Consider the following 17,949-nt stretch of genomic DNA (forward strand, 5'->3'; position numbering starts at 1 on the left):
AATAATTTCATTTGTAGATACATTCATCCAAGCTTACCAGAATTAAGTTTAGTAAGAGGGCTTTTAGCTAGACATGGTGGTCCATTCAGGAAGGAGAGGCAGGAGGTTCACCAACTGAGGGTAAACCTGGACAAGACCTTATCAAAAAACAATACAAGGGCTGGGAATGTGGCTTAGTAGTAGAGTGCTTGCCTTGTATGCATGAAGCCCTGGGTTCAATTCCTCAGCTCTGCATATATAGAAAAAGCCAGAAGTGGCACTGTGGCTCAAGTGGTAGAGTGCTAGCGTCAAGCAATAGAAGCTCAGGGACAGTACCCAGGCCTTAAGTTCAAGGCTTTGGACAGGCAAAAAAAAACCCCAATAAAAATACAAATAAAGGGCTGAAGGCATGGCTCAAGTAGTACAGTGCTTGCCTACCTAGCATGTGTGAGGCCCTGGATTCATCCCTAGTACCATATACACCAAAAAAAAAAAGTATTTCTTAGCTTTCCATAAAATCTCACTACAAAGCCATGTACTACACAAAAATGATGCAGATACTTATAAAATTTATCATCTTTTTTTTTTTTTTTTTTTTTTTTTGCCAGTCCTGGGCCTTGGACTCAGGGCCTGAGCACTGTCCCTGGCTTCTTCCCGCTCAAGGCTAGCACTCTGCCACTTGAGCCACAGCGCCGCTTCTGGCCGTTTTCTGTATATGTGGTGCTGGGGAATCGAACCTAGGGCCTCGTGTATCCGAGGCTGGCACTCTTGCCGCTAGGCTATATCCCCAGCCCAAAATTTATCATCTTTACAATCAGGTTTCAGAAGACTATTCACCCTACATGACTTTTTTTTCCAGTCCTGGGGCTTGAACTCTGGGCCTGGGTGCTGTTCCTGGGATCCTTTTGTTTAAGGCTAGTAATATACCACTTGAGCCACAGCATCACTTCCGGCTTTTTCTGTGATTAGATGGAGATAAGAGTCTCATGGACTTTCCTGCCTGGGCGGGCTTCAAGCCATGATCCTCAGATCTTAGCCTTCTGAGTAGCTTGGATTACAGGCGTGAGCCACCAGTGCCTGGCTCCACATGACTCCTTAGTCTCAATGTTTTTATACTCTCTACTGTCACAAAAATCATTTTATAAGAAGAGAAATAAAATAGTATGGGATTTAAGATTTAAATATTTTTTCCCAAGTAACTGTATAACTGTAAGGGAGAATATAAAAAATAAACCCATTGCCTAATTTTAATTTCAGATTAAAAGAGAAAAATGGACATAACTAAATTAGGGACTGTAGTAGTTCATACACAGACATTTTCACCACTGCAAAATACTACACATGATAAAGAACATTATGCCATACCTTACATATTCCTTGGTTCTTCTCATGATATGTAGAGTCAGAGGATTAATACCTGTTGGCAGTTTCTCTTCAGCAAGACTTAAAGGTATTTCTTCTCCAGTGTCTAGGTTCTTAATCATTACACTAGCTAAAATTTCCTGGGGTAAAAAATAACACCAAGATGACCTACAATTTAATTATCTTTTTTAATCTACAGAAGCCTAAAACATGTAGAGTGTCTACACATATCTACTACAGTGCACAATAATTTCTAATATCTTTATTGAGATATATTGAGATATGCCATGTAATGAATGCACTTAAACCATATAATTTAATGGCTTTTAGTATACTGAGAGTTGCAAAACCATTACTACAAAGTAAGAACATTTTCATAAAAGAGAATCTCTTATCCATTAGCAGACACAACTAGTTTCCCTTTTGTACTGGTCCCTGGTAATTACTAATCTACTTTCTTTCCATCTCTTTGGATGTCTACTCTTGACATTTCACATAAATCCAATCATATGGGCCTATAGCTTTTGTGACTGCATTCTTCCACTTTGACATGTTGTTTCAATGTTCATCAAGGTGATAGCATATATCCATACTTATTCCTTTTATGATGGTTTTTGGTAGTACTGAGGTTTGAACTGAGTGTCTCACATTCACTTGGAGAACATGTGAACTTGCTTGCTTGGCTACAGCAAGACCTCCAACATGGCTTTGTGCTAGTTACGTTGGAGACAGTTTCATGGTCTTTTCTGCCCAGGCTGGCTTTGAACTATGAGCATTCAGATCGCAGCCTTCTAAGTGGCTAGGTATGAGCTAGTAGTACCAGGAATCAAGTTCTTTTTAAACACAATTTTTATAAAAATATGGATTTTGATTTCAATTTATTTATTCCGCATTATGCCAGTGTGAAAGGATAAGTGTTAAGTCTGAGATGCAAGATTCAGCATAGCAAGAAAGCCCCCAAACTAAGACATCCTCACTTTTCATTTATGAACATGACTTTTAGCCTGTCAATAATTTATTATGTATTTCAAAATAACTATATGAGTCCAAAGTTCCCCACAGTGAAATGATAACTGCTTAAAAAAATTAAAATACTAACCACCTTAATTTGATCATTGTACATTATACACATGGATCAAATCACTAGTCTTTAATCTGTAAATATGTATAAATACTAAATGGTAATTTAAAAGAAGGCATTGATTGTGATAAATTATACAAGGAAAAGTAACTATTTTCAAGTATGTAGTTCAGGGTTATTAAGTAATTTCACATTGCTGTGACACCATCACCACCATCAATCTCCACATAAGTTTCTTATCTTCCCACTTTGACTGTTATATAGTTTATGTTCTCACATATAAAAAGAATTTAAATTCTACCTCATCAGTAAGTTCTCTCCCGGAGTTGGATCTGGGTCTCTGAGGACCCATCACTTCACCTGCTATTGTGTGCCCATCAGGTGCTTTTCCATTTTCCTAAAATTATAATTTTATAAACAGAAAGTAGTTGGAATCAATTTCTATCCATTTCAATTATTCATTCCCACATACCATTTTACAGAATTCTAGAATTTTGATAATGGAGTCTACTGAAAATTTAAATGAAACACTTATTAGTCCCAGCATACTGAAATCCATTAGATGCCCAAACTATTGCTGCCCATGAAATAATACTTCAGTACTCTTAAAAATGAATAAGTGTTCTATTTGACCTTGGCTGAACAGCAGTTCTTGACTAGGATTGCTATTAATTCAGGACATACATAGTTAGCTCCAAGGAAGGTGTTGCAAAACTATTGTTCTGTAAGATCCCAGTAAACAACTTAAGCTTATTTTGTTCACATTAAGAAAGTTTGGGGGGCTGGGAATATGGCCTAGTGGCCAAGAGTGCTTGCCTCATATAAATGAAGCCCTAGGTTCAATTCCTCAGCATCACATATATAGAAAAGGCCAGAAGTGGCACTATGGCTCAAGTTGGCAGAGTGCTAGCCTTGAGCAAAACAAAGCCAGGGACAGTGCTCAGGCCCTGAGTTCAAGCCGCAGGACAGCCCGCCCCCCCCACAAAAAAAAGAAAATTTGGGCCCAGTGCTGATGGCTCATGCCTGTAATACAAACTACTCAGGAGGCTGCGACCTGAGGATCGTGTTCAAAGCCAGCGGGGGCAGGAAAGTCCGTGAGACTTTTAACACCAATTAAGAACCAGAAAACTGGAAGTGGCCCTATGGCTCAAGTGGTAGAGAGCTAGCCTTCAAGCCCCAGGACCAGGGCACACAAGAAAAGTTTGTATATTTATCTACATTTTTAAACAATGCTCTATAATATAAAGAACATCCTTAGTCAAAAAAATGTAAACTCCATGTTCAGACTTTAAAAATAGGCTGCCCATTAGCAGCAGAGTGCTTGCCTGGCAGGTATAAAGCCCTGGGTTTGATTCCTCAGCACCACATACACAGAGAAAGCCAGAAGTGGCGCTGTGGCTGAACTGGTAGAGTGCTAGCCTTGAGCAAAAAAAGAAGCCAGGAACAGTGCTCAGGCCCTGAGTCCAAGCCCCAGGAGTGCCCCCCCCCCGAAAAAGGCTTTCTATTGACTTCTGAATTAAGGCTTCAACAAGATAGTCATAGTCCCCAGTTTGGTATCCTGCCACACCTCACCTACCATATAAGTAAACCCGAGGTCCAAATTTTGTCTGTGATAAAATGTTATCTGGTCTTTTACATAGCCCATTACCTAGTATATGAGATATTTTAAGATTAGGAAAAGGAACTTATTTTTAATATCAGTAAAATAAAAGATCACTGTAAGGAACTTTTTTCTTTTTATTGCTGGTCCTGAGCACTGTCCCTGAGTGTTTCTTTTTTCCCTGAAGGCTAGCACTCTACCAATTGAGTCACAGCTCCACTTCCAGCTTTTTTGGTGATTAATTGGAGAAAAAAGTCTCACAGACGTTCCAGCTCAGGCTGGCTTTGAACTGTGATCCTCAGGTCTCAGCCTCCTGACTGAGTAGCTGGAGTACAAGCATGGACCTCCAGTGCCCAGCAAGAATCATGTTTAATACTACTACCTGGCACATAAGTTGGTGTAATTTAGCTCATTACAACCTTGCATATAACGCTCAAGAAGAGTACATTTTCATTCTATTAGCGGGGCATCTGAGACATGGATGCTAAGTAGTTTACTACGTTAATCCAGCTAGTTAGTAGCAGAGCTAGACAAGGGAATTTAGAAGACCAGGTTTAGGGATGAGGAAATATTTGGCCAGGAGAAGAAAGAGAGTTCAACAATAAATCGAGTTGCAGAAAGTTTGATAAGTCCTATATGAAATATAACAGTAATTCACTAACCTGGGCTGTAACTATTTTATCTCCACTGGTAGCACTTGCCAAATCAAGAGAAGGCTGGGAATCCCTAAGTGTACTCTCTGAAGCCAGGTGGGTAGTTAGGAGAGAATCAGATGTAATATTCTCTTTAGGTACTAAAATGATAATGATAATAACAGTAATAATTATAATAATGACAATAACAACAATCATTTATATATGTTTATATATTACTTAAAAGTGTTTTAAACTTTTTTTGTTTTATTCTTACAAAAAAGCCTGTGAAGAAAGTGGTTTTATTATTCTTGTGGTTTTTTTTTTAAATGTGGAAACATATGGATCAAACATGTTATTCAACTTCCTCAAGATTATACCATTTATATGTCTAACTGCTCATAAAAGCAGTAGAAAATATTTTACTTTTGTGTATTTATTACAACATGGCCATTAGTGTGGTTTTACATAGCATGAACTGAAACAAAAGCAGAAAGTTAAAAGAATTTCTACTTTCAAATCCCTCCCATCCACATAGTTATTTCAAAATTAATACTTGCCATCTAGATCAGGTGTTTTCAGAGCTTCAAATTCCAGTTCGCTTTTCTTTTTTCTTGGTGGTGGAGCAGGTCGAGAGGGCGGTGGGGGTCTAGGAGGTGGGAAATTAGTTGGAGGGGGTGGGCGTGCTGGAACAGGCTTCTTGGTGCTAGCTACAATATCAGGTTCTGGAGTGAGGTGTCTTGGGGGTTTGGCAGGAGCTACTTCTTCCACAGCAGCAAGTTCTTTAGTAGAGAAAGAGTCTGAGGAGGCAGGATCTAGAACATCACTTTCTTTGACTTCCATTGCTTCCTTGTTCAATGTTTCTGTTTCCATTTCAGGCACATTAAACTGTTCAGTGGAACTTAGTTCAGTTATGTCAGTGGTTTCATCCATCTTCTCACAGGTGTCAACAGGAGAAGAACATTTTTTAGATTCCAATTCAGTTTCTTCAAACATATTCTGCCTCTCTGCCTTTTTGGAATCTTCCTGTAGTACTTGTTCTATAGCTAACAGTCCAGGTATATTAATAAGATCTGTCTCAGGTACAGCAGGACTGGCAGCAGCTTGATCAGAGAGTCCTTTTTCTTCAGAATCCAAAGAGTCACCTTCAAGCTGAAGCACTTTCTGACGCTCCTCAATAATACTGTCAATTATCTAATGAAAGGTTAAAAAGGGCTTTTTTTTTAAAGAAACTAAGTATCTACAAGATACAACAAAAGCTAAGTACCAGCCAATGTTCTTAACATTTCATGTATATATGTGTGCTTATGTTCAGTACTAGAGTTTGAACTCAGGGTTCACACTCATAGGAAGATATTCTGCCACTTGATCTATGTTCCCAGCCATTTCTGCTCTACTTATTTTTCAGGTAGGGTCCTACATTTCTTTCTGATGCTGGCCTCACACTGTGATCCTGTCTGGGATGAGAGATGTGCACTACCACACTCAGCTTTATTGGTTAAGATGGAATTTCACTAACTGGCTACAAGCTGTGATCCTCTCAATCTCTGCCTCTTAAGCAGCTTGTATTCAGGCATCAACAACTGTACCTGGCTAATATAGCATATACTTAAATCTTGGCAACAACCTTATAACATTGTACCATTACAAAATGAGGAAACAAAGGCAGGGAGTGGCCAAGTGATTTGTCCAAGGTCAGTCTTGATTCCAAAATTTATACTCTCAAACATTACAATAGCTAAAAAGTGTTAGTATATCGTTTCAAAAATTCAACTTTGTAAAATCAAGTACAAGTCTAAATGCTCATTAATACTAAGTCATAAGTATGCCAAATTAGATGCAATAACCACCTATTTGCTTTGTTAACAAAACATTGAGAAATAAAATTCATCGAGGATAAGAATTTACCTTGGGGCTGGGAATATGGCCTAGTGGTAGAGTGTTTGCCTCGTATACATGAAGCCCTGGGTTCGATTCCTCAGCACCACATAACTCAAGTGGTAGAGTGCTAGCCTTGAGCAAAAAGAAGTCAGGGACAGTGCTCAGGCCCTGAGTTAAAGCCCTAGGACTGGCACAAAAAAAGAACTTACCTTGTTTAGGTATGAAATCAAGTTTGTTAGAAAAAGCCAGAAAATGCAGACTACATCAAATACTTCAATATTCTAACTAATGGCGTAGGTGCCACCTTGCCTCACATCCAATATACCCAGGCAATCTGTATTTTCTACTGATATTTAAAAGAAAAATATGTTATTTACCCCATCTTGTCATTACTAACATATTTACTCTCCCATCATACTCATCCTTCCCCTACACCCAACAATGGATAACTTCTGCTTTCTCAGTTTCTTAGCTTCATTAACTTAATGAAATAGTTAATGAAATCTGTCGCTGACCCATCCTGATCTGGTTTAGCAAACTTCCATGCTGATTAGAACTCAATATTACTACTGATCCATAGAATTCATCTATTTTTTTAGTGTATTATATATAATGGTTTTCTTCTATCTTTCAATTTCTAACTCTAGAAATTACCCTTTTTTTTAAACCAGTGGTTATGTTGTACCCTAGATCAGATATATAAATCTAGTCATGAGAAAATAGAAAAGCTACATTTTGAGAGGTCGAATTTTGGAGTCTTTAACTGGAGTGCTAGCAGTCTGCAGAGGGGCAATTACAGACGCCTGCAGCCTCCAAACAGAGCTCACACTAAGCTTTGAAAGACAAAGGCCACATGTTATGAGCTCCTCTGGTGCTAAACAACAGAATGTATCTACCTATTCCCTGAAGCAGGGCCCTCCTGGCTCTCCCCATTGAGCCAAGCACCTGCAATTCAAAGGATGGCTCTTCTCACCTCGAGGCCTTGGAGGTGGGTGGACAGCACCTCCCATCTTCTGGTTAGGCTCCAGGATGTTTATGAAAACAACGGCCCCCAGCACCTGGCCAATTGCCAGGATGGCTGTGACTCAGTTTCCCAACTAGAGTTACTGAGCACTGAGGACCTTAGTGACAACAAGAATCAGATATAATGAGTTTAAATAAGAAAAAAAAGAATGATTAAGAAGTGAATACATGGAGACCTCTAATGTGGTCTAGTAAGGGTATGAGACTGAATGGAATACAGTGTAAACATGTGGAGGTGTAAAAATAAAATACATATTTATATGTATATATGGTATTAATAGTAATTTTTGTTTGGTACCTGCCTAGCATTTGTGAGGCTTTGGATTTGATCCTTAGCACCAGAAGCAGAACAAAACAAAACAAACTTGGGTATAAATGGTCTCTTACCTGCAATTAACCACTCAAAAGCCAGAAGTGGAGCTGTGGCTCTCAAAGTGGTAGAGAGCTAGCCTTGAGCAAAAGAGTTCAGGGCCTGAGTTCAAGCCTTGTAACAAAAAATTCTTCTTTGGAGAAAAAAGGCTGTGTGTGTGTGTGTGTGTGTGTGTGTGTGTGTGTGTGTATTCCTCAACAACACACAGGCTTTATTCAGTAACTGAATTATTTCTCGTTTACAAAAGTAAGTATTAGAGGTGAAGTTTATATATAAAGAGTTTTAGCGGGGCATGGGGCTCAAAACTATAGTGCTAGTTATTTGGGAAGCAGAGATCAGGGGATTTCAAGAACAGGTTCAAGTTCTCTAGACTCCATCTCATTCAATGGATAGGCACAATGGCAAAGGCCTGTTATCCTCAGGAACAAGGGGAAGCACAAGTAGGAGGATCACAGCCCGTGCTGGCCAGGGTATAAAGCAATTGCTTACCTCAAAAAAACAAAAACAACTAAAAAAAAGTGTAAAAATGGGCTAGAGGCAAGGCTCAACACTGCCTGGGCACTGTTGTTAATTTTACCCAGTTTTCTACATCAATTAACTACAACAATGCTACTTTAGATGGGGGAAAAATACTGGATTATCCACACGGAAGATGTAAAAAGGAGGTAAGGGATAAAAATAAGGTTGCAGGTAATGGAAATAGGAAATGATAGAAAGGTATCGATTGAGGCTTCTTAGTGTTCCAGGTCTACATTTAAGAGGAGAAAATGTTATCTGCTGAAAGTGAGGGCAATGTGAGTGGTTATAGCAGACCTTAGGTGAACATAAAGGTTTGCAATAATAATCACTGTGCATAACAGAACTGTCTATGCAAAAGAGGGGTCAAGATCAGAAATCATGTCTTCCCTAAATTCTCACTCTAAGAACAACCTCTTTCTTTTTTCAACTTCCATTACGATATGAATGCTAATAGAAGTACAGGAAATAGGAGTTATCTTGGCATATTTACTGTATCTGCCCCAGATAAGTAGTTCTTACAGAGTTAGGCCTGAGTTTTTGGCTTATAATTCTTTTTTGTTTTTGAGGCACTAGAGATTGAACCAAGGGTCTTAACCACCCAAGGTAATTACTCTGTCAATGAACTAACTAGTCTTTAACAAATAATCTCATAATTGTCATTCATTCATTCATACATGCACTCATTTCTTCTATTTTATAGTGCTAAAGATTGAATGCAGGGCTGGGAATATGGCCTAGTGGCAAGAGTGCTCGCCTCCTACACATGAAGCTATCGGTTTGATTCCCCAGCACCACATATATGGAAAACGGCCAGAAGGGACGCTGTGGCTCAGGTGGCAGAGTGCTAGCCTTGAGGGGGAAGAAGCCAGGGATGGTGCTCAGGCCCTGAGTCCAAGGCCCAGGACTGGCCAAAAAAAAAAAAAAAAAAAGATTGAATGCAGGCCCATGGTAGGTCTATCACTGCCATACCTTTCAAGTAAATTCACCTCTGAACCTTCATAGAATTGATTCATTTTTTTTCTCCTTGGTGGTATTGAGCTTTGAACTTATGGCCTCATGCTTGCTAGGCAAGTGCTGTTACAGTTGAGCCACTTTTTCAGCAAAGAATTGATTCTTTAAATGGTGTTAAAAGCACTATCAGAGTGAGACATTTTTGGAACCTGTGACTCTTAAAGACATCAGGATTTGATGCAACCTTTGAATACCTGTAACTACTGATAGCAATCTCAAGAGTAGCTATAGTTTATACTAATAAAATAAAAATATAAAGCATAAAACATACTATAAAATGTTGTTTCAAGGACACATTATCAATTAGAAGATGAAAAAGACTCCTAAAAGCCTGATGTGCCTTCCATTATAAAAATGACATATTCTAGAAATATTTACTGAATATTCACCATGTACAAGGCACTATGCCAAAAAAAATAGAAAATGTTGTTTAAATATGCTATATAAAGCCGGACAATGGTGGCTCATGCCTGTAATCCTAGCTACTCAGGAGACCGAGATCTTGGGATTATGGTTCAAAATCAGCCCAGGAAGGAAAGTTGGTGAGACTCTTATCTCCAAATAACCACCAGCAAACTGGAAGTGGTGCTGTGGCACAAAGTGGCAAAGTGACAGCCTTGAGCTGATGAGATCAGGGGCAGTGCCCAGGCCCAGGATTCAAGCCTCACAACCGACAGAAAAAAAAAACCCAAAACAAAAAACAAAGCTATATGAATGTGTTATACACTATAATACTGATATTGTATCTTTCCAACCTTCTTAGACACATCTTGTTTCAATTCTTGTATAGGGGACTCATTTTCAACATCATATGCAATGCTCTCAGATTCCTGTTAAAGAAAAGAAAAAGACCAAATGATTACTTCTTTTCTTTAAAAATCTCCTGAAAAGAAAAAGGACAAATAAGAAAATGCAGCGTTAATGAAGTCTCATAAAGGACTTAGATGTCTTTATATTGATAGATGCCCAGAGATTTTATACCAACTGGGAAAATGTGATTTGCACAAAAAGGCTGACATTCTCCAATTTCATATATTTCTGATGCAACAGAATATTTACCTTCAAATATGAAAACCTGCCCAAATTTTTAACATTAAAAAACTGTAAAAGCCTGGTAATGGTGGCTCACCTCTGTAATACTAGCTACCTAGGAGGCTGAGACGTGAGGACTGTGGTTCAAAGTCAGCCTGGGCAGGAAAGTGTGCGAGACTCTAATCTCCAATTAACCACTAGAAAATGAGAACTGGCACTGTGGCTCAAAGTGGTAGAGGGCTAGCTTTGAGTGAAAAAGCTCAGAGACAGTGCCCAGGCCCCAAGGTCAAGCCCCACCACCGATAAAACAAAAACAACCCCAAAAAACAACAACCCACAAAAACTGTAGTAAGCAAATCTTCTAAGTGCCTTTGTAGGTGCAACAAATTAAAGATTTAAACAAAGTATAATTATTTTTCTCAAAGTGTTATTCCAAAAATATGTAAAGAGAAAAGGATGCAGAAAAGCACATTCAGAGAATAGTTCATTTTAATTCTCTATGCTTTATGTAAAAAGGCATTAAATTTCACCAAAAATACACACATAAATACATACATACAAACATATATATATATATATACACACATTTTATACACACATATGAGAGGTTAGAGAATATAGAATGAATATGGCATTTCTGCTGGGGAAAAATTAGAGTATAATAAGGAATCATATTTGAAAGCCTTAACACCATATTCTTTCCATCTTAAACCATTTTTTACATTTATAAAATGACAGTAATTTGGATGGTGCTACTGATACTGAGAGAGAAATAATTCATAATTCTGGACTTGTATTATAGAATTTCTTAGAGGAAGATCTCTCTATTTTTGAGAGATGTGTTAGCTACCCAACACATATAAAGATGTCCACAAAACAATTAAGGTGGCATTTCACACAAGTACCAGGATATGATTATGATAGGCTTCATAATAAAATTACTCCAGAGATTATCATGAATTTAATGTATTAATGAAATCTCTGATTATATTGAAATATCTTCATTCTGAAAAATTCTTCACTGAATTCTTCTCCAACATTTAGAGATCACCATTACTTTTAGATTCTTCCAAAGGAAAAACAAAATTATGGAAGTATTAGATTCCAAACTCTCCCATAGTTGGCAGGGTTCTTGCAAACACATTTGATATCTTCTACACTTCTCATCTCCCCTTTTCTCCATCCCCTACTACACTCCAGCCAAACGGGTGGTTGTCATTAGGGTGGCAGCTCAAGTGACATTTTAAATAGAAAAGCCTTCACTGACTGACTTAGGATGACTTCTCACTATTCAAAATTTATTTGCTTAATTGTTCTCCCTTGCCTGGTCCACTGGAATGCCAGTTTCATGAGAACATGGACCTTGTTTCTTGTGTTTGCCACTTGTCTATCTAGTATCTGAAATAGTGCTGGCAACAAAAAATAATCTGTGGAATGAACATTGAGTAGTGAAGATAAGAGGCATGAACCATCCAGTGCCTGATTCCTGGTTTTAAATTAAAGAAAATCTAGTAAAAAGAAACTGATGAATTAGTAAGAAAACCTTGATAAGGGAGACAGAATATTAGAAAGCTGATTATCATTAAGAACAGTCAATCCAGCCAAGCATTAGTGGCTCATGTCTATAAACCTAGCTACTACAGAGGCTGAGAAGTAAAAATGGTGTTCAAAGGCAGCCCAGACAAATCTCAAACATTCTTGCTTCCAATTAACCAGCAAAACCCCCCAAACTAAAGGTGTGGCTCATGTGGTAGAGTACTAGCCATAGCTTTCTGAGTGAGAGCTCAAGGCCTTGAATTCAAGCCCCAGTACAAACACACACACACACACACACACACACACACACACACACACACACACACACGCAATGCAAATTAGAAAAAACACATCCAATCCTTATTCTTATTCCATTTATTTTCATCAAATTCTCCTCTGATTGCTCATTACTAGATATTTAGTGGTAATATATGTTTTATAGCTTTTTTTTTGCCACTCCAGGGGCTTGGACTCAAGATCTGAAAACCAGAAGTGGCACCGTGGCTCAAAGTGGCAGAGCTGTAGCCTTGAACCAGAGCTCAAGGACAGTGCCCAGGCCCTGAGTTAAAAAAAAAAGATTCAATAAGTTAATCAACTTCCTGCAATTCATGTCATAACTTGCTCCACTAGCAGTGGTTATTAGGGCTGCTTGCACTTTCTTCTTTGTAATATTTGGGCTTTTTAATTTTCATAAGCACACCCAACAAAGTTATACCTTGAAAATGAAAACTCATAATTCACAAATAACTTGTACAAAAATGATCTGTACCTGCATATCATTGCTTATTATTCATTAAAGAACACTAAGCTGAATGTATTAATTTAAAATTTAAGGAATTCAGGTTTGAAAGAATTCAAGTCCCCTTCTGTACATCACTTTGACAATAAATAAGTAATTATTAAAAAAAGAATTCAAGTCACTTCTAATTCTTAATAGTAAAGGAGGAAGAAACAATAATGACTAAAGTGATACCTAAAACATTTAAAAATGTGACTGACACTATTGTTTTGCTTAGGATATAAGAAAGGGAAACATTAAATGAATGGCTGATGTATACATCCATTCCTTTCATGCTATTCTCATGGTTGAGTTTCATATGATAACATTTCAATAGCCTCTAAACTGCTTTCTCTACACTTAAGTTCCTTTCCTCCACATTTCTATTTTCACGGAGGGGTGGGGGGCAAGTGACCAACTGACCGGGTAGATGTGGCAGTTCATGCCTAAACTCCCAGCACTTTGGAGGCTGAGGCAGGAGGTCAGCCTAGGCTATTTAGCAAGAGCTTATCTTAAAACAACAATACTCACTAGACACTATGTTGGAAATGTACTATACAACTTGTAGGTGGGGACGAGAGGGAAAAACTGGGATAGAATGAGGGAAGGGGTGACATAGTTCAAAAAGAAATGTACTCATTACCTGACTTATGCAACTGTAACCCTCTGTATACCACCTTTACAATAATAAATATATTAAAAAATAAAACAAAAATAAATAAAAAACAAAAATCAACACATAAACAAAAAATATGGCCAGTACAACTATGTAAGATATAAAGTGACTAATGTTTTTCTTCAAAATCCTAGAAGGCCATGTTTCTTGACCTGATCTGTTCTTCTAGCATTCTACGACTGAAACTATTATACCGGTCACACAGTGCTCCCAGATAATCCTATACTTTCACACATTGATTCATAGGGTTTCCTTTTTTCTTTTTTTATCAGTTGTGGAGCTTGAACTCAGGATGCGGACCCTGTCCCTGAGCCTCTTTGTGCTCAAGGCTAGCGCTCTACCATATGGGACACAGTACCACTTCTGGTTTTTGGAGTCTCACCAGTACTTTTCTGCCCAGCTGTCTGGGAACCATGACCCTCAGATCTCAGCCTCCTGAGTAGCTAGGATTACAGATGTAAGCCACCAGCACCAGCTCAAACTGTTTCCTAACATGCAATGTTTTCCCAATTTTCTTCTATCTACTCAGGCAAATTTCTCTGAATTTCCAAATAGTGGGAACAAGTTCTATCTCTCTTCCGAAGCTTTTCTCTACTATTCTCTTGTCCGCTTTCCTCCAACCTTCTTGTGGTGTATACTGTGTTCTACAAATTTGATGAATCTCAATCCTTTCACCTAATCTCAAAAGGTCACGTACTGTATGAATTCATTTATAAGACACTCTCAAAATGAAAAAAAATAGAAATGAAAAACATATTTACTGATGATGTGGAGGGCTGGGTAGTGTGACTGTAAAAGGGAAGCATTAAACGGAGATCTATGTGGTAACAGTTCTGAATCTTGATTGTGGTGACAACATACACATATACATGGGATAAACTAACGTACATTTATACACTCACATTGTACCAATGTCAAATCACTAGTGTTAATACTGTACTATAAGATATACCCACTGAGGACAGTGGGTAAAAAATACACAGAATCTCTTTATATAGCTTTGTAGCTTATTATAATAACCTAAATTAAAAAGCAAAAATGGAACACTATTCAACTCTGTATTTATTTACATATATATGCCAGCTAGCTTTGTTCAAGTTAAAGATCAACCTATAATTACTGAGATAAAGTAAATTCCCCAGAGCTACTTGTTACCTAAAAATATCTTAGAGCTAAGTAGCTTTTCAAATCTGTAAACATAAAAGGCAATTGTCTCTGGTTATGGAGACTAGGAGGTAGAAGAAGTGGAACAGAAAAAAAAGGCTACATTTTGAACCACATACCTTTTGCTCTGGGCAAATGTTAACCATGCACATGTATTATTTTTAAAACTATTTTCGTTAAATTCTGAAGTAATATCATTTTATAGAAAATAGGGAACACAAAATTATGCTGCCTTTTAAGCATCTAGTTTAACAAAAAGAACGTTACCATAGGTTTCAAGTCTCTTGTGTATGGCTCTCCATTCTATACTACAAACTCCCCTCCTGAGAGAGTAATGATAGCTCACATCTTGTGTTTAGCATTCTTTTGCTCTTCTTTCCTATTATCTTTAAATGGTCTACCTTTAAACAATGTCTCAACAACACATTATTAAATATGACATGTTTTTTGAACTTCATATAAATGCAACCACAAAGTAGACATTTTCTATAGTTAACCTCCTTTCCAACAACTTGGTATTGAAACTCATTCATGTATAGAATATTCCATATAAATACAGTACACTGTATTAGACTAGCACCCAATATGTATAAAATAGTAAGTAGCTGGGTGCTGGTGGTTCGCACCTATAATCCTAGCTACTCAAGAGGCTGATATTTGAGAATTGAATTCAAAGCTAGCACAGGCAGTAAAGTCCTGGAGACTCTTATTTCCAATTAATCACCAAAAAAGGTGGAAGTAGAGCTGTGACTCAAGTGGTAGAGCACTAGCCTTGGGTGCAAAAGCTAAGGGACAGTGTCTAGGCTCTGAGTAGAAGTCTCATGACAAACAACAACAACAAGAAATATACTAGAGTGGGCTGGGAATATGGCCTAGTGGCAAGAGCACTTGTCTCGTATACATGAAGCCCTGGGTTCGATTCCTGAGCACCACATATATAGAAGACGGCCAGAAGTGGCGCTGTGGCTCAAGTGGTAGAGTATGCTAGCCTTGAGCAAAAAGAAGCCAGGGACAGTGCTCAGGCCCTGAATTCAAGCCCCAGGACTGGCAAAAAAAATATATATATATATATATACTAGAAGATATACTAGAACTGAAAAAATAGACCATATTCAAGAACATTCCTCTCTCCCTTCCTCTATGTGTGTGTGTGTATGTATGTGTGTGTTATATACAATGAAATCTATATATGTTTGTAGTATATGATATTCTTGTACTTAAATGGCTTACTCTTAGGGTTTAGGGTATAGCTCAGCATTAGGGCCTGTATCTTGCATATGCCAGGCCCTTGATTTGATCCCCAGAACAAAAACAAAAAACTCCCAACAGTATGTTTCAAGAACAAATTCCTTTGTTTGGATTTAAGGTGAGGATGAATTTTTATTTGTAGTGACTGTGTTAATACATGTGCCCATAAGAAAGATATAAATGTTTTGGTTATTTAGTATTTATGCCTGAATACACTAATTATTTTATATTGTTCTTTTACTCTAAAAGTTCTACGTCAGGAGCTGGGAATATGGCCCAGTAGTAGAGTGCTTGCCTTGCATACATGAAGCCCTGGGTTTGATTCCTCAGCACCACATATATAGAAAAAGCCAGAAGTGGTGCTGTGGCTCAAGAGGTAGAGTGTTAGCCTTGAGCAAAAATAAGCCAGGGACAGTGCTCAGGCCCTGAGTTCAAGGCCCAGGACTGGCAAAAAGCAAAACAACAAAAGAAGAGTTTATGGGTAAATTATATAGGAAACAAATTTCAGGCTAAGACTTGGGCAAAAAAAAAAGCACTACATCAAAAAAAATTAGTGGAAAGCTAAAAACTATTTATAGATCCTTTCTTATAGCATAATGTTCAGATAGGTACTTCTGGAATAGTATATAGATTATAATTACATTATTGTTAAACAAAAATAAGTAGAAAAGAAAGCAAAAGAAAGAAAATTACAAATTGTATAAAAAGAAAGTGAATAAATAAGCGTATAGAATTTCTAGAAGCACAACTTACCTTGAATTCTGAAAGTCCAACTTTTCCTGGAGACCTGTTCAGAAATGAAAGGAAGGAGTTGTTGAATAGAAAGACTAACAATGAAAATATTTCTATGTTATTGAAGATAAGCTTGTATTTAAAAATGTACATGTTTTGTGACTGAAAAGCTTCATTTGCATGTAAAGATATGGAAAACACAAAAAATCTAGAAGAAAATTAAAAGAATCCATACATAATATTACCACCTACAGATGAGTGTATCTGTCTTTTTGGAAGACATCTTACAAACATATTCCTAAACAAGATTTTGTGCAACTTCCTGATAAATTTCCTTACATTTCTCTAGATGAAGAATTGCAGGTCAAAAAGATACAAACTTTTCACTAATTTTGGGAAACTTTAAAACTGCCATCTGGAATAGCTACCCCAATGTTCTACTTCCTGTTGAATACTTCTACCAAAATGAGTTTTATTTAAAACTTACTACCAACTTAAAAGAGACAAAGAATGACTCCTTTTTAAGTTGTGCCTCTTTGATTTCTAGTGTGGCAGTAAAAATTCATATTGCCTTTGAAGATAATATTTTTCGTTTTCCATTACTTTATTCTTAGTGGTAAAAACTATCCTTAAACGTAGATTGAGCTAGATTTTTATTTTTGTCTTTTCTTTTTACATTGCACTTGCTAATAAGTAAGCACTTTGCCACTGAGCTACATGCCAGCCTCTGGATTTTTTGTTGTTGTTGTTAATTGCCTGGGCTGGTTTTGAACCACAACCCTGATCTCAGCCTTCTGAATATCTGAGTGAGCCACCAGCACCCAACAATTTCTTAAATTAATAAATAAAATAGAATACAATGACCACAGATGACACAACCTTTTGGGTTCAAAGGCATATATCTACAAGACCATCTAATCACATGGTCTCTTTGATAGATACAGAAACAGGCTACAAGAGATAAGATATTTCCTTCAAAATCATATTTAGGGGCAAATTGGGTGATACATTTGGTACGGTATTCCTAAAGTTTATCAAAACTTTGTTTGATATAAAACTATTTTCAAATAACAGAAAATTGACCCTTTTGTTAGACATTTGTAGAATACCTATTATATAGGAGGACTAATAAGATGAATTAGACAATTTTACTTAGCATGTTTTTAAAGGCTGTCTAAACTAAAGATGCTGTCATAAAATAGTACATTATTTTTGTCCCTATCAGTCTTTGATATCAGGGCCTCACATTCTGCTCTCCCTCAGTTTTGCTTGCTTGGTTGGTGCTCTACCATTTGAGCTGTGCTTCCAGCTTGGCTTTCTCTTTT

The 17,949-nt window shown here is 37.4% G+C and overlaps 1 protein-coding gene across 1 annotated transcript in view; it reads right to left on the reverse strand.

Annotated features, from left to right (window-relative positions):
- Positions 1–17,949, reverse strand: part of Wdr44 (WD repeat domain 44) — a 78,654-nt gene that overhangs the window by 31,621 nt on the left and 29,084 nt on the right. Inside the window, exons 2-7 of the mRNA XM_048335998.1 lie at positions 16,646–16,679; positions 10,214–10,288; positions 5,215–5,848; positions 4,685–4,815; positions 2,724–2,819; positions 1,345–1,481 (exon numbers count right to left, since the gene is read on the reverse strand). Coding sequence (XP_048191955.1) covers positions 1,345–1,481; positions 2,724–2,819; positions 4,685–4,815; positions 5,215–5,848; positions 10,214–10,288; positions 16,646–16,679 — 1,107 coding nt within the window. The remainder of the gene's footprint in view (positions 1–1,344; positions 1,482–2,723; positions 2,820–4,684; positions 4,816–5,214; positions 5,849–10,213; positions 10,289–16,645; positions 16,680–17,949) is intronic.

The sequence above is a fragment of the Perognathus longimembris genome, chromosome 28 (genome assembly GCF_023159225.1).
Source record: "Perognathus longimembris pacificus isolate PPM17 chromosome 28, ASM2315922v1, whole genome shotgun sequence".
Lineage (NCBI taxonomy): Eukaryota > Metazoa > Chordata > Mammalia > Rodentia > Heteromyidae > Perognathus > Perognathus longimembris.